Source organism: Podarcis pityusensis (assembly GCF_964106645.2).
Source record: "Podarcis pityusensis genome assembly, chromosome: 1".
Classification (NCBI taxonomy): domain Eukaryota; kingdom Metazoa; phylum Chordata; class Lepidosauria; order Squamata; family Lacertidae; genus Podarcis; species Podarcis pityusensis.
This window is the reverse complement of record NC_138028.1, coordinates 91,108,068-91,132,973: the sequence shown is the minus strand read 5'-3', so window position 1 is coordinate 91,132,973 and position 24,906 is coordinate 91,108,068. Positions and strand designations below refer to the sequence as shown.

The 24,906-nt window shown below is 42.8% G+C and overlaps 1 protein-coding gene and 1 long non-coding RNA gene across 3 annotated transcripts in view; both read left to right on the top strand.

Moving 5' to 3' along the window:
* LOC308479250 overlaps positions 1–24,906 on the top strand; it is a 199,777-nt gene that overhangs the window by 172,195 nt on the left and 2,676 nt on the right. The gene's annotated exons all lie outside the window — the stretch shown is intronic.
* LOC308478609 (leucine-zipper-like transcriptional regulator 1 homolog) lies at positions 6,675–24,649 on the top strand. Of its 2 annotated transcripts, none has more exons than XM_081008450.1 (8): positions 6,675–7,004; positions 13,200–13,426; positions 14,875–14,954; positions 18,208–18,286; positions 19,519–19,565; positions 21,484–21,604; positions 22,790–22,970; positions 23,859–24,649. In XM_081008450.1, the coding sequence occupies exons 2-8, from the start codon at positions 13,264–13,266 to the stop codon at positions 24,553–24,555; spliced, it is 1,368 nt and encodes a 455-aa protein (XP_080864576.1). In that variant the 5' UTR covers positions 6,675–7,004; positions 13,200–13,263; the 3' UTR covers positions 24,556–24,649. The 2 variants fall into 2 exon arrangements, with proteins under 2 accessions (XP_080864576.1, XP_080864575.1); XM_081008449.1 differs by having other exon boundaries at positions 6,676–6,995.

The window sequence follows — 24,906 nt, the reverse complement described above, 5'->3', positions numbered from 1 at the left end:
CTAGTGTTGTATATTTTGCTTCAGTATAATATTTGAGAGACCCTGTTCTAGTGAGAAAAAGGGTAAGGAGCCATTCACAGCCATTGGAACTAATAGATATGAATGGTATATATCTGTGCCATAATAAAAACAAAAAATTAGGTGGCAGTAATTATTTATTCCTTTTTAAAAACAGCCTTCTATGTTGTTGTTGCTGACTGTAATCTGCTTTAATTTCAGCCCCACATTGTGTCAGTAGTGTTTCCCTTTGTAGTTATCTGCATCTATAGAAGCATGTAAACACAAGAGTGATTAATGGATTAGTTTGTCTTGATTGCTCACAGATTAAATAATTTCATGCAGCGATCTCATTTTAGTCTTCCACATTCATTTTACTTCAGAGCTGAAATTCAATTACTCAGAGCTCTAAGGCCACAGCTACAAGATAATCCTTGCAGAGCTGAGAGATGCTTCTCACAGCATTCCAGTAGAAGCAACAACAATACCTTTTTTAAAGGGTGAGTGGGTGGGTCTAAGTAAATCCACTCAGAAATCCAAGTAAATCTGAAACCACTTAGCCTTGTTTGAGAGAATCAAATTTATAACATGTAAACAACTGAAGTTAGTTTACTTGCTAAATTTCAGAGCAATCCAAATAATGGAAATCAGCCATCATTACAAACTTCCCTTTGTTTTAAAATGGGAAAATTAAGTGGAATGCATTTTCAAGATTAGGATAATGAAAAAAACAGAATAAAGAGAAAGAATGGGAAAGGGGGAAAGGGTGTGGGGCAGACAGAACATGCATAGGCCTCTGTGCTTAAACATATTTCCGCTAAAATAAATTGTAGGTATCAGAAACCTCACATTTGTTGCAACTTCTTTTCCACTGAGTTACAACCTGTCCTCTTAAGAATTGATCAATATGAGAAAAGCAAAAGGACTGCCAATGCTGAAATACTATCCTCTTCAATATGAAAGAACTGAAAGTTCATATATAGAAAGTGCCTAAATTGCCCTTCAGGGAACCTGTGTCCCTCCAGAACTTGGACTCCAGCTGCCATCAGCCACAGCCAGCATGGCCAATGGCCAGGGATGATGTTACATACCCTCCAACATTTCTCCAATGAAAATAGGGGCATCCTAAGGAAAAGTGGAACATTCCAAGATCAAATCAGGAACTGGGACGGCTTCTCTAAATCAGGGACATCCCTGGAAAACAGGGGCACTTGGAGGGTTTGCTGGTTGAGTCCAACAACATCTGCAGAGCCACAGATTCCCAAACCTAGGACATCTATGGTTCATATGGACCAGGTTTTCCTGAATGTTTTCAGACCACACCTGAAAAAATGAGTAGGGGATTTCAGGATATGATTCCGAAACCAAGCAACACTGCAATTGTAAATATTGCCATAGCATGTTAGGAGGCAAATTCAATTCTGCTTGAAGCAGCTCTTAACATTATATGATCCAATCAGCAGAGATACCAATCGAGCCTATACAACTGACATGCTTCAAGTACAAATCTCTTGAGTTTTTCAAGAGTTGCCGGACTGGCACGCAACAACATTAAACCACACGCTGTGGTTTAATGAGCATGAGCACTTTACTCTTCCTAGAAGCCTGACTGTGCAACCGGGAAGCAAGCCAGAGTTTGGCTTGTCCTAACATGTGAACCAGGGCTTGTAGTTTTCTTCTCGCCAAACAAACAACAAGGGGAACCCAAGGTTTGTTCTTACCGTATTACTCATGGTTTGTTTGGAGGAAACAGATCATAAGCCTAGATTCACATGTCATGACTAGCTTATTTCTGGCTTGTTTCCTCCCTCATGTGGTAGCACAGTCAGGCCTGGGGGAGAAGCAAAGTCCTTGTGAGTGTTAAAACATTGTTGATTTTAAATAAGGATTTAATGTTGCATGTGATAGGCCAATTTCAGATCCATGTGGGGAAAGGGGCTGCGTCTAAGGAAATATTAATTGATTTCCAGGCCAACCAATGAAGCCATTAGGTTTGGGGTCTTAGGGATATTCAGATTAAGTAATGCCAACTTTTCCAAAGGAGTTAATTGTGACATTTCTATCTTTGCCCATTCAGTCACCTCCATCAGACAGAAGAAAAGCATTAAAAAGCACTATGGTACTTAATAGTTATGAAGGCAAGAGCTTCCAGGTTCCATTGGGAATTGTATATTTTAAAATGAATGTGTAGTGTTCTTTCAGGTCCCCATAAGGATTTATGAAACAGAACATCAATTTTCTTAAAATAAAATTGTGGAACATGGGCAGGGAGATCTCTAAGAATATAAATGACCCATTCATTTTCAAGATACCAATTTCACTCTATAAACTCAGGGCAAGTACAGATAGATATTTTCCAAAACTGTTCTCATATGGAAATGTACTGTATGATTAACAACGTTGGGACCTTTCCTTTGTAAGTGTTTTATATAGTCATTAACACTTTTTCACCCAAACGCAAAATAAAACTGAAATTGCTAATCAGGGAAGCAACAGATGTATCCCAATTTATTTTACAGCCAGTGAGATTCTCAGCATCTCATATTGCATTAAATCAGGGCTGGCAGAGATATTTAAAGATATGAAAGCAACAAAAATGCATCATTAGCATAAAACAGGAACTTGAACATATGAGTTGACATCCAGCCACTTGCCGTTGCTCAACTGTCATGGAGCAGCTTTATTACTGTCACCCCTTTAAGCAATTGGGGACCACCTCTTCAAACACTCAAGATTGGGGGCCAATCCAGGGTGGTCCTTTGTAAGGAATGAGGTAGTGCTATTGGAAGGAACTTTTTCATGTTTCTTCTCAGTGTGAATGTGAGTGTTTTCCATTCATGTATGCCAGGGTTTGAATCTTCCCAATCTTAACTCCTTCAGTATCTGCTGTCTGCCAGATTGCACATACTAGAAGATCTGGAATCAGAAGAAATGATTGGCAGCCCTGGCTGATGTCCCCAGCCAACTTAATAAGATCCAAAATAGATTCCATGGTGACAGTTTTGGAACTGGATGGAAATACCGTAACTAAATCCATTACGTTCAGTCCAGAGATAGCATGAATGCTGAGAGAGTGTGATACAGAAAATTCCCAAGCAGTCAAATGCTTTCTCTGCAGGGAAAGTGTCAGCACCTGATCACTACAGCAAAGGCCTCAATAAACTGCCTTAAATTGTCGAGTTCCTGCCTTGAAGGACAAAATCCACTGGGCTGGGTATAGCAGACCTAGGATTTGAAAAGTTCTCTTTTAGTTGAAATATACCTTCTAGGTCCAGTACGGTATTTGCTTCAGGATCAATTAATGTGAACTTTTATTCATGTGTTTATTTACAATAATTTATAAATGGCTTGATGGTTTAAAAAAAACACACAACTCTACATGCTATAAAATGTAAAAAATAATAAACAATATAATTAAAACAAGCATACAACACTAACCTGGTAAAATCACAGTATAACAGCATGTAAAAACCAATAAAAACAGGATTTCAATTAATTCAAACAAATAAAAGCAGTGTTCAGTATTATGGATCGGGGAAGGCCTGGAGGGAAAGAAGTCTTTAGAAGAAAAACCTCTGGTACAATGTAGGCTCAATGATGAGTCACAAAGCCCTGAATTTGGATCTCATTTCTGCCTACCCAACTCAAGAGAATGACTTGGGGGAGGTTCTGTTCTCTGTTCCTCACCTTCTTCCCTGCCCCACATATGTAGGGTACAGTTCCCACTCCTATTCTGGTGTTTTTCCTCTCTTCTACTTCTAGGGCAGGTGCCCCCCCCCCCATATAATCCAGTTGGGAACTTATGCAAGGGCATAAGAAATCACTTTGGACATGAAAATGAATGGAGTGCTGGAAGGGTGAGAAGTGTGTTTAAGAAAAAGGAAAAGCTTTCCCAGCTAAAATCTGAATTGAAGACAGAACTTGACGAATAAATTGTGTGTAAAATAAAAGTTTGAAAAGGTCTGTTCTTGATGTGAAGAAGATCCTATAGGGAGTCAAACAAGAAAGACTCATGTGTGGGACTCTTCTGCTCATATTGGTATTCAGAGACTTACTGCCTCTAACAGTGGAGTCAATATAATGACCACTGTGAAAACCTTAAATGGCTAAGAAAAAGATGCCTCCCTACAGCAATTAGGTAGAGAGACTGCAGTAAGGAGCCTAACAGCTGCTAACACTTTCCTTACAGGAGTCATTTCTTAGCAAGCTGGCTATTGATTGCTCCACAGTCTCCAGAACCTTGTACTTTGCTGTCTTCCCGCTTTCGATGCCCTTTGTTCTTTAGATCTCAGCCTGGAAGCTGTTAACCATCAGTGCTTACTGTCAGGCTACAGCACACCCTGATTATAAATCTGTAAGTTGTCCCTCTTTTTCCTTTTCTTGCTTGTTTTCTGATCCTCATCTTTTCCCAGCTAATTATAGGACTAATCTTCCACACATTGGAAACTGCTATTGGAAACTGACAATAGCTACCCCACCTTCAAAAACTGAGTATTTTTTAAAAGAGGGGTGCTGATTGGGAGATCTGCATCATCCCACTTTCACCTGTGGAAAACATTTTGTAAGGATATGTCTTTTAAAATTATGTATTTGCATACAACTTGGGAAGTAAAATCAGTCTCATACCACTTAGTTTTCTTATTTTGGAATGCATTTGACTATTCCCTTGCTGCTTGTGCTATGTTTTGTTTGTCTTTGCTTTTATGATTGATCTTTTAAGGCAGTGATTTTCAGCTAGTGTGCTGTGGCACCCTGGGGTGCCTTGAATGATGGTCAGGGTGCTGTGGGCAACACTGGCCTCTGTCCCTCTTTCCTTCCCTCCCTCCCTCCTCTGATGCCCTCTTGTGTCTCTGCCTCCCAAAGGCTTGCACAACTGTTTATTGCAGCAACCCTGGCTATGAGCTCCAGAAGCAAATGGTGCCTTTGGGAGGCACCTCTCTCTGGGACTGAGCTGCTCAGAGACCAGGGGTGGCAGTAGCAGCTGCCCAGAGGATTCTCAAGGAGAGGGGAGAGGAGAGGAGGCTGTGGGAAGACTCCACGAGGGTGTTCGAAAAAGGGTGAGAGGCTGCCAGCTCTGCAGGCAAGGGGTGACATACAGTAAATGGGCTCCTGAGCCCCACAGGGGTGCTGCAGAAAGAATGTAGTTTGTTAAGGGAGCTGTGGACTCAAAAGGGTTGAAAACCTGTTTTAAGGGATTATACAGTGGTACCTCAGGTTAAGAACTTAATTCGTTCTGGAGGTCTGTTCTTAACCTGAAACTGTTCTTAACTTGAAGCACCACTTTAGCTAATGGGGCCTCCTGCTGCCGCTGCACCGCTGCTGCGTGATTTCTGTTCTCATCCTGAAGCAAAGTTCTTAACCCGAGGTACTGTTTCTGGGTTAGCAGAGTCTGTAACCTGAAGCATCTGTAACCCGAGGTACCACTGTAATTGTATTGTTACATGCCACTCCAATCTCTGCTGAGTGGTAGCAAAACACTCGCCCAGGGTCGTGTTTCCATTGTGAATTCAGGGCATGGCAGAGGCTGTAGTGTTTTAAGATACAGTGGTACCTCGGGTTACATACGCTTCAGGTTACAGACTCCGCTAACCCAGAAATAGTACCTCAGGTTAAGAACTTTGCTTCAGGATGAGAACAGAAATCCTGCTCCGGTAGTGCGGCAGCAGCAGGAGGCCCCATTAGCTAAAGTGGTGCTTCAGGTTAAGAACAGTTTCAGGTTAAGAACAGAGCTCAGGAACTAATTGATTTCTTAACCCGAGGTACCACTGTATATGGTTTATTTTACACCTATATAAACCTGAATATACCTATATAACCTATATAAACACAGAGAAAGAAAATCCACAGCATTACATCTCTAGAGAGTCCCTCTTTGCTGCTCCCACAGCTTCAGCCAGCTTGAGTCCAGATCAGCCAGCCATGCTCCTCAGTCTCTGGGTTATAGCCTCTCCAGTCAGCACCCAAGATAGTTCTGACCTTTGTTCTCCTCCTCTTCCCAGCACACCTCTTGCCAAAATCCCAAGCCTCCTGTAAAGACACTTTTCTCCGTCAGCCTTCCATCACTTTGGTAACCCGCCGATTCTCCTGCTCTGCCAACTCCTCAGAGCTGGGGTGGGGAGGGCAGCTCTTTTGCATTGCCAATGGCCCTTAATGGCCCAGGACTCTTCTTTAAGGCTCTGCGCTTAACTAGCCTGGCCAGGCTGGTTTGCATGAGCCTCCTTGTCTGGCACAGTTATGCAGCTTGCATTTTCCCTTCCTAGCCTAAATATTAGCTAGATTCCGACATTCATTAATTTCTTAGGTTTAGGTCCCGTCCATCCCCACCTTATGACAGTATTTGGATTGCTAGTTTGCTCCTAGCAATTTGCTCCTAGTTTGCTCCTTTCTCTGGCAGGAAGGCAGGATACAATACAATAAAAAAGTCTTTTTAAAGAAACAAACCAACCCCAGCCCCAATTAAGTCTCCACCTACATCACCTACACTATGTACTCAGAAGTTCAACAGGACACACACTTGCCCCGATTGCACTTTCTCCCCAGAAAAGGAAACTTATCCCCCGCCCCCGTGTGTTTTCCCCACCAGCCAACCCTCCTTTAAAGTTTAGACACCCTGAGCAGTCTTGGCTGATGGCGCAAGGTGGGTCTGGAAGCGCGACCCTAAAGCAGGCTCTCTCGTCAGTCAGTCCTATTAATGGCACATGATATTCCCCACGAAGTGTGCTTTCCTTCTCTCCCTTTAAATTTCATGCTCCGAAATATCTCTCCGTGTGTGTAAGAGAGAGAGAGAGAGAATTGAACATCGCAACATAAATCCGCGCTAAGTCAACTTGAGCATGAGTATCTCTCCGCCCCGGTTCCTTCCCGCACAAGCTGCTGAGGGGCCCGAAGGAGGCGGCTGAGGCGACGCCTTTCCTCTTGACCTCGGGCCAACAGTTGCTCGCGGGAGCGCGCGCGCCCTGACGGGCACGCGCCTTCCTGAACGCCCAAGGCGAGCGCGGGCAAGTACCGTAAGCTATAACGGGAAAAGGATGAGGGGGTGTCTTGTGAGGGGAGGGGGCTGCGGGCCTTGCCAGCAAAAGGGGCAGGAGCAGAGCATGTTGGTCCCTTAGGGGCAGAGGAAAGGGCGCGGGGTGGGGGGCAGAGCTTGGTCGGGCTTCCTCGCCCGCCCTTATTTATACATGACTACAGCTGGTGATACTTTGGTTTGATACTGCAGCTCCTCGAAGTTAAAAAAATAATGCATTGTTGTGTGGTGGTGAACTGTTCCTTTTTAACAGCTGGGGAGGGAGCTCCCCCCCCCTTCACTCCAACCCCGGTGTGTGTGTCTAATAATATTGGTTTGTGGAGAGGAATGCTTGTCTCCTATGTCCTCCTTTCAGTCTGTGGGGCTTTCTGCTTCTCCCTCAGCTCGTTTTTGAGGAGGTAGTTAAAGGGAGAAAAGAAAGAATTGGAGGCGGGGAGAGAGCTGCGTGCAACTTTTATTTCTCTTATAAAGAGCTCTGTTCTTCCTGTTCCCTCCAGCTTGTTGTGTTTATTATATGGGGTGAGGGGAAGGGGGGGGGAGATGGGATGGAAACTGTGGCGTCGTCCAATTCCCCCCCCCCTTCATTTCCAAGCTTCTCTCCGTTTGCATATCTTTGTAAGGATGGGTTTCAAGTTCAACCATCTGGGACTTGTCTTTTATGGCTGCAAGGAATAGGCAGTGCTCAGTTTCTAACTAAGGAGGCACAACTCCTGGCTGTCAATATCTCCTCCTCCTCTCCAATCCTACTTGCGTGGCAGCTGCTTACAGTTGTTTATTGGTGAGGGAATGCACTCCCTTCTCTGTTGTTGCCATCTTTTGCTCCACAGCTGAGCCCTGGCATGGGGAGAGAGGGAGAGGGAAAAGATTCAGGGTTGTACTATGGGGCCATAGGGCATTCACTGGGTTTTAGTTTATGTTACTGGGACATTAAGAGAGAACAGGCCAGGCCCTTTTAACAAACTGCCTACAGCCACCCCTCTTCCCCTTAACGGAAAGGAGGGGAGAGCGGAAGAGCAACACTGTTGGTTTTGAAACAGGCGTTTTGTGTCCTGCTTGCCTCTCTGTTGGGAAACAGGCAGTGACATCCTATTAATCGGAAGGAAATCTGAAACCATCACACCCAGAAGTACAGAAATAAAGTGCCGTAAGAGTAGACTATCAAACTGTGACTTGACACTTTCTTTTAACTAATGCAGAACAGTTGTCTGCTTTTCAATGTGCCCTGATCGTAGCCTATGCTTTGTAATATATTCTGTAGAACTTTATAGCGTTATAGCATGCTTTCCAGTTATCTAAACAAGCCTGTGAGAAACAGTACTTGCCCAAGACCATTTGGTGATTATTAATAGCTAAATGGACATGCAACTCCTTCCAAACTTAAAAGCCTGCCTGCTATCTCACACTGGCGGTTGGTGCTCACTTGTGTAGAAGTCAGTGGGCCAGGAAGAATATGCTTTCTTGAAATAACTAGGGTTCATTCACAACTTTCCTTTGCTCATGGGCTTCCAAGGTAACTGGGATTTCAGGAAAGTCTGATCAAACTCAGGCGACACTTGGGTATGCAGTGCAACATTAAAGGGCATATAATTTCTCAGCTGAACTGTATTTTTGAAATGCCACATACCTTTGACACACAGAAACAATGCAGGAAGGAACAGCAAAGCAGGTAAGAGGTTAAATCTGATTATTACCTCACTGGTTGGTCTAATGCTTAGAGCAGAGGTGGATACCTTTTCCAGTATTCCCTGGGGGCTGCTTGTAGGGCATGTAGGGCACCCCCAGAGGCAAATGTGGGTATAGCAGCAGATGTGACTCTTCCCTTTGTAGAATAGGCTACATTCCAACTTATGTAGAAGTTGAAAGTTTCTACACACCTACACACCCACACAAATCTCTCCATCCATGCAAGCAAGAGACATTGTTATGGTTGAAGGATGCATTTCAGCCAGGCAACAGCACTTGAGATGAGCTTAGAGCAGGACTGGTGAAGGACGTGGTCTAGGAGATTCCTGAGAGTCAAACAGAGAGGTCTGGAGGGCCACATCCACTCCCCACACCTGCTGCTCTTAGGGTTAGGCATGGTTCTTTTTTGTGAACTCTTGTTCATACTTCCCTGTCCAGTCTTGGGGAGGGAGCCCTCTTCTGTAGCCACTCTGTTTCTGGGTGCCAACATTGTCACAGAGCAGGAAGGAGTGGAATTGATAGGGCTACCTTGCTATGCTCTGCTTGGAAAGTTAGCAGCTGCTTCGGCAGTCTTGTAGTACAGGTACATCAGGGGATGACAGTTTAAGCTCTGTTTCTCTTGACTCTGCTCTCACTTATTGATGCTTGGTCCAGACTTCCAGAGCTTGTCAAGCTTTCCTCTGTACTTAGAGGAATCCTAATTCCTAACCAGTGTTAGAAACTGAGATGTGAAAGCTAGGAGCTAAATAGCACCTTAAACCTTGGTTATGGCTGCAACAACAGAATGTCAAAAATACAAAGCTGAAAATGAATGAACTGCAGCTAAAATATGTTCATTTTTCACATGGTCTAGTCCTTCCCCTGCTCACCCCCCTAATATTCTTAAGAGGGTCTCTTCTCCAGTCTTTAGAGCAGGGGTAGGCAACCTAAGGCCCATGGGCTGGATGCGGCCCAATTGCCTTCTCAATCTGGCCCGCGGACAGTTCGAGAATCAGCGTGTTTTTACATGAGTAGAATGTGTCCTTCTACTTAACATGCATCTCTGGGTTATTTGTGGGGCATGCCTGGTGTTTTTACATGAGTAGAATGTGTGCTTTTATTTAAAATGCATCTCTGGGTAATTTGTGGGGCATAGGAATGCGTTCATTCCCCCCCCCCAAAAAAATAGTCCGGCCCCCCACATGAGGGACGGTAGACCAGCCCACAGCTGAAAAAGGTTGCTGACCGCTGCTTTAGAGAGTAGCTGGATGTGGGGAGACAGAAAAAGGTCCTCCTTTCCTTCCACTCTGCAGTTTTAATCTGAAATCTTAGGCGCAGTACTGTGCCCAGAGCTCAGAAACTGCTCAAACTAACGAAATTCCCTGTCACAAAATGTGCCTAGAACAATGGGAGTTTTGAACACTGCTCCTAACAATTTATATGTGTGTTTTCTCATATTCAGGCTTTCTCCTTTCTCTTTCTCTTCCCTTTGCTCTGTTCTTTTCTCCAATATCTGATTTATATGGTTAGGTCCTTAGTGGCAGGCACCTACCAATTTTTGTTTGTGATGTAAGATGCCATGTACATTGATGGTGCTATATGAGCAATAGTAATGTAACCACTGTGATGACTTTTGTCCTTAATGTTAAGTATCTTATTGCAATCTCTCTATAAAGATCTCTGTTCTCTGATTACAAACAACTTCAGATTGAATCACTGCCCACCAATAAAAGGAGGGCCAACAAGCAGGGCCTCAGATGCTGTTGTTAAGGCATAGGCAGGTTCATAGAGTTCATACAAGGATTCTTTCAAACTACCTGGTCACAAAAACCATTTAAGGCTTTATAGAGTAAAACCAGCAGTTTGGAGTGGGTCTAGAAATGCAGTGTTAACCAGTGGAACTGCTACATAATAGTCTTAAATAAATAATATAGGGCTTGACTTTTGATTGGCAATCATCTTGGTGTTAGGTGTAGCAACCTTAAAAGCAAACAGAGAGGAAACTGATATACTTATACTATACTCAGTTATTTACTGTCGCTTTGGGTAGTTCTACCTTAGCAATGATGGGACGTGGGTGGCGCTGTGGGTAAAACCTCAGCACCTAGGACTTGCCGGTTGCATGGTCGGCGGTTCGAATCCCCAAAGCGGGGTGAGCTCCCGTCATTCGGTCCCAGCTCCTGCCCACCTAGCAGTTCGAAAGCACCCTTAAAGTGCAAGTAAATAGGTACCGCTTTATAGCAGGAAGGTAAATGGCGTTTCCGTGTGCTGCGCTGGTGCTGGCTCACCAGAGCAGCTTCGTCACGCTGGCCACGTGACCCGGAAGTGTCTTCGGACGGCGCCGGCTCCCGGCCTCTAGAGTGAGATGAGCGCACAACCCTAGAGTTTGTCAAGACTGGCCCGTACAGGCAGGGGTACCTTTACCTTACCTTTACCTTAGCAATGATAAAGAGTTCTCCTTAAGAGAAGAAACAAGTTGGAAATTTGTTTGTGCAACTACAATCTTTCTACTTCCTATGTTGTCTTATCACTGGAACTATTGGGCATTACATATATTGCAGCTCTGGAATGAGCTGACACATGTTGAATATTTTCTAAAAATTCCCTGAGCAAAACACTTTAGGTTGTGTCCCAGTCTGTGGATTCCCCCCTCCCCCCAATCAGAGTGGTGCTCCTTTATTTCTTGACATCCTTTTACCACCTGTGAATTTATCTGCACAAAGCAGCTTTGGCCTTGGTTATGTTATACAGTATGTGCTTGGTACATCCAGACTTGATTACTACAATATACTCTACATGGGGCTGCCTGTAAGAACATAGATTGCTGCCTTGAACTATGCCGGGATATGGTCTACTTCGCCCAGTATTTTCTATTCTGATTTGCAGTGCTGTCTGGGATCTTAGCAAAGTGTTTTCACATAGCATGCATCATCATCATTATTTTTCTGGAGATGTCAGGGACTGAATCCTGAAACCTTCTATATGCAAAGTGTGTGTCATACCACTGTGCTGTGGTCTATTCCTATAGAAGCCAATAGTTTATTTGTTAGCAGGTATCTAATTAGTAAAGGAAGGATATGTTCTTTTCTTGAACATAGCAAGTGGATTATCTAACAAGGGGGCAGCCCCACCCTACATAACTGATCACAAGACATGCACACCATTTGAATGGCAATGCCCATCAACTTGGGCCCCCTTTCAAATATTGTATTGGCAGGGTGGGATGAAGGGACCTCAGCCCCAGCAAACTTCACAAAGTGGTTCAAATCTTTCTAGGAGCCAACTCTCTCAGAAAGGAAAGTATACTTACTGATTATTTGTGTATGCTAACATAAGAAATCCACTGTGGATGGATGCCACATTAAAAATGGTGAAATGTTAAATGGCATGTCTAGAGAGTTTGACTACTAACTAGGAGTTTCAGTTCCAATTTGGGCAGCAAACCTAACCACATGTTAACACATTTGACTAGATATATAGCCAAACTCGCAGTGCCCAGGGGATGGTAAGAGATCCAGCATACAGTGACTAATTATTATAGCAAAGAACCTGAAATTATCCAAAGGTTTATGTGATTAGAACATTCTTGGCCACTGTTGCTTTGCCAAAATGGAAGCCAAAAACTGGTTTTACAGGATGATTTTGTGCAGTGTATTATCCTTTGAGCAAACAGTGCAAGGTTTTGTTTGTTTTTCAAATCAGAAAAGTAGTACCAGTAATTCTTGATGAATTCAAACTATTTATTTCATGACTATATATTTCTCCATTTATCTGCTCTGTCTCTACTAAGTCAAAGTGTTTTCTCTCTTAATCTAGGATGCAGTCCTGACCCAGCTTACCTGGAAGTAAGCCCCATTTAATTCAGTTGGACTTACTTCTGAGTTAGATATGGTTAGGACTGTCCTGTCCTTGCACCTTGTCTGTTCAATATTTCTTAATTCTGTTCCCTCTTTGAGTCCCCTTTCATACATTTCTTGATCACTACATTGAACCTTCACTGTCAAAATCTCCTCTCTTTCTTTTTCTTTCTGAAAAATATAATTTTTTTGTTATGACAATAAACTATAATAATATTTAACAAACTTTGGAGTGCTGCTGTTCTTGTCACATTACCCATTTTCCTCTTTGAGTTTGTACTTCTGTTGCAAATAATAGAATCATCATCAAAACATTAATGAATCCATGGAGGCACGTCTCTCTGTAGTAACTTCTCTACTTCAGCAGGCTCAAATAATAAGAATTGTTTCCATTGCTGTAGAATTGTCTTTAATGTTTGGCTCCTGGACAGAGTTGTTTTTATTTTATTTAATCAATGAGAGAAGTTTCAGTAAAGCCAGTGTAAGTCTACAGATCTGAGACTCACAGTGCATCATGGTGCATGAGTTAACTTATATCATAAAACCCTTCGATAATCAGTTTGAACCTAGCAACATTTTGGTCATTTCTGGAAGTTCTAGCATTCTAGTATGTTCCATCAACCATCTTTGTTTTCTTGACTTTCTCTTCCTGTATTCAGGTTAGGACTGTGACACTCTGGAGAAATCTTCTTGACATGGGTATACCTTACAGCTAACCCAGGGATGAAAAGAAAAACAGTAGAGTATACATGGAAGCCAGTACTAGAGAGCAAATCTTCTCCATGTGACCGATTCAAGCATGCCTGCTGCATCTGCAGGGGGCTCCTTTATATTTATGGTGGACGGCAAAATACTACCTTGAATGATTTCTGGCGATACAAGATAGGTAAGTTTTCCTGTTCACTAAATCATCATCATTATCATCATCATCAATGTTTTATTTGTATCCTACCCATCTGACTGGGTTGCTCCAATAAATTATAAAAACACAGTAAAACATCAAACATTAAAAACTTCCCTATAGAGAGCTGCCTTCAGATGTCATATATTGTAGTTACATGTATCATTATGCCACTGACTAAACCAAATCTACATGCTGTATTCACACAAACCTGTTTTTCCTGATGAAATTTCCACCAGATTCTTTCTATAGCAGATTCCTGCCCCCCCCCCAATCCAAGTAAGCAAATTAAGATTAATGAATAAACTTTATCACCCTAATAACAATAAGAATAATGATTGTTATGTGGATTCTTCATTCAAGCCCACCTTTACGGAAAGCTAATGCAAACCTTTTCCATGTATGAAAATAAAAATAATGTAGAAGTATTATGATGACTACCTGTGGCACTTGCAGGCAAATGCTTTTGTTTTTCTGGTAAACCATACCCTTGGTTTCCTGTGTTGATAAGGAAAAGTGAACATACCTGTTCAGAAAGCATTGCTGTTTCTCTTGTGTGATCCAGTGCAACAGCTTTTATGTCATTACCATTTCAGAAACTAGGCGAATGGTGAGTTTACATCTGAAAGTTTGTGAATTTGGAGGTGGGGTTTAATTCTCAGTGGCAACTATCCAAAATGGATTCTAAAGAACATTGTTGTGTTCTGTGTATCTGTGGATATTAATCCTAGGACAGGCACAGGGTACTAGGCCATGGGATAAATACAGGGTTTAATTACACATTATCAAAAATCAGGCTGCTGCCAAAATGTCATATGTCCAGTCCACGCTCCCTCTATAACATATAGTAAAATACATGCATTTCCTTGCTGCTGTTCTACATCAGCTGACACTGGAGGGGCAGGAAGTCTCACTGCATTCTCATGCTAAGCAAGTTAAACTATGGTTATGGAGGGAAAGGATGAAACTCTTGGTAAGTGGTGACTGTTTTTGGTGGAAGCCCATATTTCTGATGTGCATTTTCTGCCTCAGCTATGTGTTTTGTCTGTGGCCAGCAACTGTTTGAGAGAGACTCAATAAAATGCAAACCGAGACTGCATTTGTCCAATAACATGCATCCTTTTTAACAGACAAGTCTTGTTGGAGACTAGTGCAAGCAGATGGAGCCAGTATTTTCCAGCGCTGCAGACTGGCCATTGTGAAACTTGTCCATAGAGCTGAAGCTCTTGCCTTGTTTTCTAATACACAGGGACCCACAGGTATCCACTTCAATGCATCACAGAGGATGACAGTCCATGTTTTACTTGCTTAATCTCTGTGGAATTTTAACAGAGCTTGAGATAAATAACTGCTCCATGTTGGGAGAAAGACAGGTTAGGTGATTTCATGGGTCCCTTTCACACCTTGACAATCTTAATCAAAACACTTTCTAGAGAATAATGAATGGGAGAGACTGGAAAACTCAGAAGATGGCCCTGAAGAACTGGAGGAGCACACAATGGTGGATTATCAGGCAAGTTTGAATTGATTTAGTCCTGTATAATACAATAACTAGTTCTTCTTTGCTACTGTGGACTCAGCTATACAGCTGCAAATATAATGTTTTAAGTGTATTTTAAGTGCATTATACAAATGTGACACTAGATGGTGAGCTTATGGCAAATTCAATATATTTTTCAAAACACTTCTTAAAAAAGCATTTTCATAGCATTTTGTATATGTGTCTAGATTCCGCCTGTCATTTCCCCATTATAGTCTGTGTGGCTGGTGCTGTTCTGTAGTTTAGTTTCCTGGTAGGCTCAGACTTCTGCTTCAGGGTAAGAATCTCTATTCTCTTCTTCCTGCAGCAGCAAAAATATCCAGCCCCCCCCCCCCGAGAAACTGCTGGGTATGTGTAACACTTCTATTCCTACAGGTCAGGTAACTGTTGTTAGCAGAAAGAACTCTAAAAGGGGAGGGAACAGCCCTTCTTTCCTAGAGAGGTTCAGCTACTGTGTACTTTGAGGGCCTCCTTTCACTGATCACATTTTTGAGACGTAAACCTATAAATACAAAGTGTGATTGAACAAACACACACTTGCAAACATATGTATGGTTGTTGTTTTTCTTTTAACTAAATTAGTGAGTGGGTAGTGTTATTAATGGAGTAAGATGATAGTTTGCTGTTCTCCTTTTAGGTGAAATAAGGTGAACAAGCATTTGGTTTGCTGTTCTCCTTTTAGGTGAAATAAGGAACAGAGTACCATGGTTTTTTTGCAGGTGGCTTTTTTTGGCATATTGTTCTCTGTTAGTGACAAGGTTGTTTCGTTGAGAGGGAATGACAATGAAACAGCCAGTCAGCTGTAGGAGGACATTCCTTTCAGTAACGTTATTCAATTTATTTTTACCTACTAGGGCTGGTTTAAATATTAGAAACCTTACAGCTGGGCTATGTGGAAGCTGTCAAAAAGCACATCTGTGTGGTGTTCTGGCTGGCAAGCAGACACTTAAAAAACATCTTATCTTGTGTGTCAGCTTAGTACGTGCAGCGTCTGCCATGTGACTCAGTTATCTTTGTGACTGCTGACACTACCCATTTTAAATGTTATACCTGATGCGTTTCTGCAGCCTCTGTGGAGGTAACATAACATTTCAAATCAGCCCCAAGTGTATGTCCCACAAATCAATTTGCACAGCCCCCTTAAAAGATGTGCCTCAAAATTATTGTTTGTTAGAAGACACCCAAATGCCCTGGTTAACACAACACCAACTACATGCCCTCTTAAACAACCCAACAGTAAAATCAGCAGCAACTAGGCCCCTGACAACCTTCGAAAACCTCCTCCTAACAACAAAGGGAAACGGTAAAGGGACGGTATCCGCAATATACAAAATACTACTCCATAATCCCGCAAATCCCCTAGACGCAATCAAAAAACAATGGGAGAATGACATAGGCTATGAGATTAACCCCACTCAATGGACAAGAATGTGGTCTAAACCCCCCTTTAAATCCATATCAACGAAAAGAAAAGAACTCACACTGAAACTCACCTACAGGTGGTACCTAACACCAAGGAAACTAGCGCTAATACACCCAGGAACCTCACCAAAATGCTGGAGAGGGTGCACCTCCACAGGCACATACCTCCACATGTGGTGGGAGTGTCCCAAAATCCACTATTCTGGACAACAGCCATACAAGAAATATGTAAAATAACTAAGCAAGTAATAGACATCACCCCAGAATTGGCCCTACTAAACATCTTCCAAGACAACAATGCCCATTTACACCACAAAGAACTCATAACCCACCTGCTCTCAGCAGCCAGAAACACCATAACCAGACACTGGAGAGACCTGTCAGGAGTAAGCATGGACCAATGGTACCAAATAGTATGGGAAACAGCACTACTAGAAAAATTAACTAATAAACTGAAACTGACACGGGGACAAACAGAAGAAGACGCCTTCACCCCGGTATGGCTCCCCTTTATCACATACACAGCCCAACAGGACAATGACAATAATCCACCAACAGCATACAAATCAATATGGCTAACCTGATCCAAAACACCCACCCACCTCACTCACACACGAAAACAAAGATCACCACAGCCAATCACAAGCAAACAATCACACCCTAGGCCAACCCCAACCTCTCTCACCGCCAAAGGAACACAAGTGAACAACACAAGCAACACTGACACCAAACTCTACATACATTAAAAATAATAGAAACACCGCCACCCGACCCCACCCCTACCCATCTTCCCTCTCTCCACCCCCCCTTTCTTTTTTCTTTTTCTTTCTTTTTTCCTTCTCCCCCTAATGCCTCAACAAATGAAACGGATTTGTAAAAATGTTACATGGAAAGAAAAAAATACGAGGCACTACACTTCTGTAAAACAAGAAAATCCTTAATAAAATATTTTAAAAAATTTAAAAAAAAAATTATTGTTTGTTCAGTAGACATTGTAGATACACCCCCCCCAATAGTGTATTAAAAATATTTTTGTCATTCCTATAGGCCAAGCATGAGGAAACTCACATTTGGGAGCCAGATGTGGCCCTCTAGGCCACTCTATCTGGCATTTAAGTTCTCTTAGGCCTCTCCCCTCACTGGCACTGCTCTGTGCCCTGTCTTTCTTTTTCCTGTGATAATGCCTCTTGCTTGCCTGGCATTTTGCATTACAGGAATGTAGCCCTCCTGTCAAATCCATTGCCCCACTGGCTTTGCCCTCTCATCACCACTGGCATGTGGTCCCCAAAAGTTGCTCACGAGGGAATGTAGCCTTGGGCTAAAAAGGGTTCTCCACTCCGGCTGTAGGCTTTAACACCTTGCAGAAAGGTTCAGAGTCAACAAATATTGTAATAAATGTTTGTGACCACAGTACTATCCACCTGAAGTGGCTATCGGGATCTGCCTTAGTAAGCAAGTCTTTTGGATTTAATTCTGTGTGTTCAATATTTAAGTGTGCTTGCAATCACAAAAGTTTGCACAGCCCATTCTGTGCCTCTCTCCATTGAAACATGCAACATTCACTTCTGAGGATTCATTGCAGGTCAGACTGGAGTATAGTTTTAGCTTCTTTGCGGGGTGTGTGTGTGTGTGTGTGTGTTTGTATGTGTAGAGCATGGTGCATGGGACCATTACTCCTTCCATATGTCTGTTGCTGGAGTGCAGCTTAGATTGTGATTTGAAATTTACAATGAATTCACTTGATTGCATTTGACTATGGAAGATACAAGTATGTTTTACAAGAAAATCATTATTTTGCTTTCAGGGTATCCTCTATATCTTTGGTGGAATGGTGGATTCTGCCTTCACACTGAGAAAGAATCCTCTTTGGATGTATGACACTGGTATGGAACTAGACAAGCAACATCTTTAAACAGGATTGCATATAGATTTGATAAATACGTAGGTAGGGCAGCCTGTTTGGGTGGAGTAGACAGGTGAGAATCTTTTGACATGCCTTGTTTGCCATTACATCTGCCTGAGCTTGCTTGAAGCATCAGATTTCCAGTCAAGTTCCAGTAAGATCAATAGTCAATCCATTTGAACTATAGAATGTTTTAACATTTCAGGTAAACATATCTATAGAAAAAGAAACACCATGCTATTTAACAAGAAGCTTCCCCGTGTCTCATTCACTATAGGATTATTCACAGCAAAACTACCCAGCAAAAGTACAGGAGTAGGAGGAGGTTGAGAAATCCACTTAACTACCTTTGTGTTTGAATCAATGTTTCACTAAACACAAATTTAGTAATTCAGCTATATATTTGTGACAGAACACTGAGTATTAGGGCCACGGCAGTCCTAGCATTCTTCCATTTGTTGATCATGTCTTTTCTGTATAGTTGGCAGGGATTCAGTTCCTGGGAACCATGAATTGCAGCCAGAAGCCTCAAGCCAATTTAATGGCATACTAATACCTTTCAAACATTACAGAAGAGATATAGTTGGCTTGTGGCTGAGAACCAGGGGTCTGCTCTTTTGCTATAGTGCATGCAAAACATTTCTTAGGTCCAGGCCTCATGAGAAAGCAAGATGAGATCTTCTGCATATTCCCAAGGATGGTGGGTGGGGACACAAAGCCTTACCAGCCAATACTATAACATCATAACAACAGTACATTCATCATCTTCTTTGGATTGGGGACAATAAATATGGTTGTATTTTTTGACCATAGGAAGCTGAGTCTGATCAGTGGTCTGTTCCATCCAATATTGTCTATCCTGGTTCAAAGTGGCTCCCCCAGGTCTCTTTTTGCCATTATATCAGATTTTTTTTTTTTTTTAAAATAACTGAATATACCTAGGATTGAACCTGTAGCATTAAATATGCAAAACACTGAGCCGTGGGTACTTCTTATTTTTTGCCAGTGTCACTGCTGACAAACACTGTTGAGATGCTACTTTTGGGCGATATTTATGACAAATGAAAGCTACCTTAGTTGCTGTTAAGGAGAACTGAACAACTTTCTTGGTTCCCATCTCCAAAGTTCAATGGGCCTTGTATGACATTACAAGTAGAGCAGGAGTACCCTCTTGTGGTTAGTATTGTAACTGATATTTTATTGAAACTGCAGATTCAGCTAAGTGGATGGAGCGCCAACTCAAAGCAGGGGAGAGTGAGGTAAGAAATTTGGAAAACAGAAATGTGTGAATCATACATGAAACATGTTGCTTTGTTGATCCAACAGCTTGCTTAGGAATATGTTCTGAAAACTGTTCCAGACTGGGTTCATCCAGGGAAATGCAGCAGCAGAGTAATTTTATGCTGCTGGTATCACTTCTTCACTGTAAGGGGAGGGATACTTATTTCTTCTATATTCTTAAATAATCTATATAGCATGTATATTTTTGGATCTTAAAATAGGAGTGTTGTATCGCTTGGCCTTTGTCAATACAGGGAGGGAAGCAATTTCCAGCAGCTTTCATCCCCAGCAGCCTCTGGCACCCTTCAAAATCTGCTTTGAAGGGTCCCCCAGCACACTGGAGCATATTACAGTGGTACCTTGGGTTACAGACGCTTCAGGTTACAGACTCTGCTAAACCAGAAATAGTACCTCGGGTTAAGAACTTTGTTTCAGGATGAGAACAGAAATTATGCTCTGGCAGCATGGCGGCAGCGGGAGGTCCCATTAGCTAAAGTGGTACCTCAGGTTAAGAACGGACCTCCAGAACGAATTAAGTTCTTAACCCGAGGTACCACTGTACTAGGGCGGGGGGGCGGGTAACAGCTGAAAATGGCTTCCTTCCCCATTCTACTGACTTTACTGCCAGCTGAGCAACACAGTTGGACACAACCCACGAGTGTTTCTTTGGTTATAATATGTAGCGCATTTATAACTGCTCTCTATACCAAATTACTTATGGTGTATTAATTATAGATTGTGAGCTGCCCAGATAATGTTAAAGGGTAGCTATATAATTTTTCATTAATAAATACCAGGGGTTCTTCATGTATATAGGTACTAAAGAATATTTTGGTGAAAACCAGGCATACCATTTGGAAGCCTGTGGCACTAGGGAAGTGTAGGCTGCCCCACTTCATGAAGACAAGCACACACAACCAAGAGCTTAGGTTCAGGCAGCTCTTGACATCAAGGATCAAGGTCTTGTGTGGTGAGGGCAGCCTGCACTTGTTCCTTCAAGTTTTGAACTACCTTCCCTCCTAAGCAGCAGCAGTAGTAGTGATGCAAAGGGCTTAGTCAAAGGGTGAACAGAGGCAGCCTTGCCTTTCCAACTTTTTCTCCTGTGAAACTGTACCAGAGCTTTATTTCTATGTTGTAAAGAGCTTCCAAGCTGCTTTCATCCTCCATCAGACATACTTTGTCCTAACCAGCTTTGCAAACAGTGCTGTATTATCACTTTTTTCAGGGGGAAAACACTTTGAAGACTCACTATTCAAACAAACCTGAAGGAAACATGCAACTGTTTCTGAGGGTTGTTGCTTCTGGTGAATATCTGAGTCACAGATATTCAACTATGATGTAATTGCCACAGGCTTCCAAATGGTATGCCCTTTCCAGAGGCACCACCATGCTTGCTTATGCAGTGCAATGGAATATGAGTAACTCTCATGGCTATTCATTGCTTTTTTTCTATTCCTTCAACTGAGAACAAGCCTCTGTCCCATACCCATCAAGTGGTTGTATGAACAGAAATGCTCAGTGGTACCTCAGGTTAAGAACATAATTCGTTCTGGAGGTCTGTTCTTAACCTGAAACTGTTCTTAACCTGAAGCACCACTTTAGCTAATGGAGCCTCCCACTGCTGCTGCACAATTTCTGTTCTAATCCTGAAGCAAAGTTCTCAACCCGAGGTACCATTTCTGGGTTAGAGGAGTCTGTAACCTGAAGTGTCTGTAACCTGAAGCATCTGTAACCTGAGGTACCACTGTACTGATGTTCATAAAGGTGTCAGTTACTGGTGTTTTACAAGGCCAGTGTGAATGCATTTTTAAGTGGAAGCAGTGAGGAAGTCTGCTTGGATAGATGTAATGGCAACAACTGTTAATTGTAGTTATTTCATTACTATCCTCTCTGCAGGGAATGGCTCCAGTTAATCGAAAGGGCCACAGTGCAGTCGTCTACAAAGGCATCATGTACATGTATGGCGGATACGTTGACCTTAAGGGTGCTTCTCAAGAATTCTGGACTTTATGTCTAAGTAAGTTGAGCCTTCTCTGTAGGCATGTTACTGCAACCCAGCAGTGAGGAACCTCTGGCTTGTGTGCTTATTAGGCTTATCAGGCATCCTCCTTGGGCTGTGGTGTGATTTGGCCCAAACTGCAGCCATCACTTGGTGTCATACGGCATCAGCCATGGGCCAGACAGGTAAACCTGCAGGGCCATCTTGAAAATGAATAATTGGGAGTACACTCCAAGTGCACTTCCAATTGTTGCTTTCCAGCTGCTGGTAGAATTTTGCACTTTTTCTGTCACCCTACCCACCTGTCAAAGTGGTATTTTGTGTGTGTGTGTTTCAAATTTAGCAACCACCCAATTAGTTAGAAAGGGAAAAGCTAGAAATTCCTTTGATTCTTTGCAGCCACAGCTTGAATTTAAGAGAGTACTTTGGGTTCTTCCTTTGAAACTCAATCCCCTGATGCCATGTGACTGGCAGGTGGATAGTTCTGTCAAAGTGGCCAGCAGTGGGTAGGGGAATTTTGGATCCTGCTCCCCATCCCTACTGAAGTGGCTGGTGGTTATGATACAAAACCCATTTGAAACATCTAGAATGAGAATGAAAATGCAATTCTGTAGCTGGCTTCGGCTCCATGTTTATCTGGGTATTGAATTAAACCAGGGATGGGGGAACTTCAAGCTTATGGACCAAATATGACCTTTCAAGCCTCTCTACCTGGTCCTCTAGACTCTTCCCAGGCCACACCTCTAAGAGCCCTGCTCCATGCCCTCCTCAAGTGCTTATGCCTGTCTGGAATGTGTAACGGCAACAGGATGTTATTTGCATGCCTTGAAGGAGGATGGCGTATATGCAGAAACCTCTAATTTTGTATTCCTGTGGTAAAGGCACTTGTGAAGGAGTACTCTGCAGGATTAAACCCTCCTGCTCCCCATTGAGAAAGAGGACAAGACACAACTTCTTCCCCTGCTCTCCTCCCAACCGTATGTTTAGTTAGGTTTTTGCAAACCCTTATTAAACATCAGCTCACTACCTGAAATGATTTGGATCTGGGGAACTGTGCACAGCCTTTAGTCACATCTGTTGATTTTTGTCTCTGGTCCTACCCTACTGGCATGCAAGCCCCAGAAGAGAATGTAGATGTTGGGCTGGAAAAGGTTCCCTGCCCCTATGTTGAAACAGAAATGGACTGTAATCTTCTTCCTTCAGATAAAAAACAGTGGACACCAGCTGTATCTTACGGTGGTAGCCCAGGCCCTCGACATGGCCACTCAGCTGTGGTTCATGGCAACAACATGTATTTGTTTGGAGGGCTGATGGGTCTGAGTGAACAAAAGGACTTCTGGAAGTGGGATTTCATGGCTGCCAACTGGTCTAGTATCAGAACGAGGTAAAATCTTTTGAGAGCTATTCACCAGCAGTTTCAGCAAGCTGTAGTTTGAGAAAGGAGTAGGTAAAACTACCCAAAATTAGAAAGGTTAAAAATATGTGTGTCTCGGGGAGCTAGGCAGCTATGACGGCTGCCTCTGAGGGATGTGGATTAAGCTGTATTTGTACTTTGTGGAACAGCGAGTTGGTTCCCTTTCTAACGTGGGGTAGGGAATGGGTGGTGCTCTGGATGTTGTGGGACTCCCAACCCCCATCAGCCCCATCTAGTGTGTCCAGTTCATTGGGGGTGGTGGGAGTTGTAGTCCAGCAACATCCAAAGGGTCAAAAGTTTCCCACCTTTGCTTATAAGCTGTTGAACTCATGCTTTAATAATGCACATGTTCACATCATTCTAGTCACATTCTCTGTGATCTAAAGAACGCTGTTGTAAAGCAGAAGGCATTTCTAATGCATTTCTTGGGCAAGGTCTCCTGTTCTGGAAGAGGCTGCCGTGGGAAGTCAGGCCCTGATATGCAGAAGTACTGGTACAAAGCGGTGATAAGGGAGGATTACATTTATATACTGAGCCACATATTTCTGTCAGAATCAGGCCGAGACTTTCTGAGGAGGTACCTTTTTAAAATTAGGGCAGTTTCACAAATGTTGGTACTTTTTAAAAGAAAGTATATTCAACTTGGGCTGACCAAGAATTATTGCATAATGATCCGTAACAGCCAATTTAGGGAGCATTATACATTCAGATACCTTCATTCAGTGCAGTTCCCTCTATCTTATGTAATTAATGATGCTATATAGTGCTGACCAAACAGAAACTAAAATCCTACCTCATTTTCATCAGCATAAACATTACTGATCTGTGTTCCTTGTTCTCTGTTGTGCTTGTATTTAGTCACGGGCCTCCTAAAGTGGTGGGACACTCAGCTTTAATATTTGAAGATTCCATGCTGCTCTTTGGCGGAGGAATTGCTAATACCAGGTCAAGCAGTATTCTGTGGAAATACCATTTTCCATCTCAGATGTGGAAACAACTGGCTAGGACAACAGAACCTTCATCCAAAACTTTTCACTGCATGTTGGGGATTGGATATGGCTTCCAAGGGACTGCTGGTTCTTCAAGGAAGTCACTCAGCTATTTGCATCAGAAGGAAATGGGTTGTTCAAAGCTACTGGCCATCTCTAGGCAGCATGCCTGTTTCTGTGAGTATATTCACCAGGAGCCCTCATACCAAACATTCAGCAATGACGGTAGCACTGAAATTGAAATGAAAACCTTTTACCTGTCTCAGGAAGAGCCAGGATTTTGCTCACGCCAAACCACTTCAAGTTCAGAACTGAGTGTAAATGAGAAAGCATGCATATTGTCCGAGAGAGAGAGAACATCCTACCTAAACCTACCAAGAGAACAGGACTTTACAGAGGAAAATGCAAGTTTCATTGATCTGACACCTGCCTCTGTGGACATTTGTGAGTCTTCTGCCTCCATGGACATTAGTGAGTCTTCTGCTGTGCTGCTGCTTATTGGAGGTAAACCTTTGTCAAGTTCCTCTTCAATTTCATTTTGGCAAATGGAGCTAGATAAAATTTAAATGGTGCATATATACATACTAAGGAGTGAGAACAAAAATACACCCTGTTGTATTTTACCCATTTTGTCATGAAACCAAAATGTCATGTGAATATGAAGTACAGTGGTACCCCGCAAGACGAATGCCTCGCAAGACGGAAAACCCGCAAGACGAAAGGGTTTTCTGTTTTGGAGGCGCTTCGCAGGACGAATTTCCCTATGGGCTTGCTTCGCAAGACGAAAGCCCATAGGGAAATCTCCGGGGACCTCTTTTAAATGCTGGTGGTGGGGAGCAAAGCCTTTCCCCCCCTCCGGCCTTCAGAAGAGGTCCAGGAAGGCCGGCGGGGGCCGAAAGGCTTTGCTCCCCACCGCC

Coding starts and splice junctions, on each gene's coding strand:
- LOC308478609 (XM_081008450.1), top strand. CDS start 13,264: ATGAAAAGAAAAACAGTAGAGTATACATGGAAGCCAGTACTAGAGAGC. Junction 21,605..22,789: donor ATTCTGGACTTTATGTCTAA/GTAAGTTGAGCC, acceptor TTCTTCCTTCAG/ATAAAAAACAGTGGACACCA. Junction 22,971..23,858: donor TGGTCTAGTATCAGAACGAG/GTAAAATCTTTT, acceptor GCTTGTATTTAG/TCACGGGCCTCCTAAAGTGG.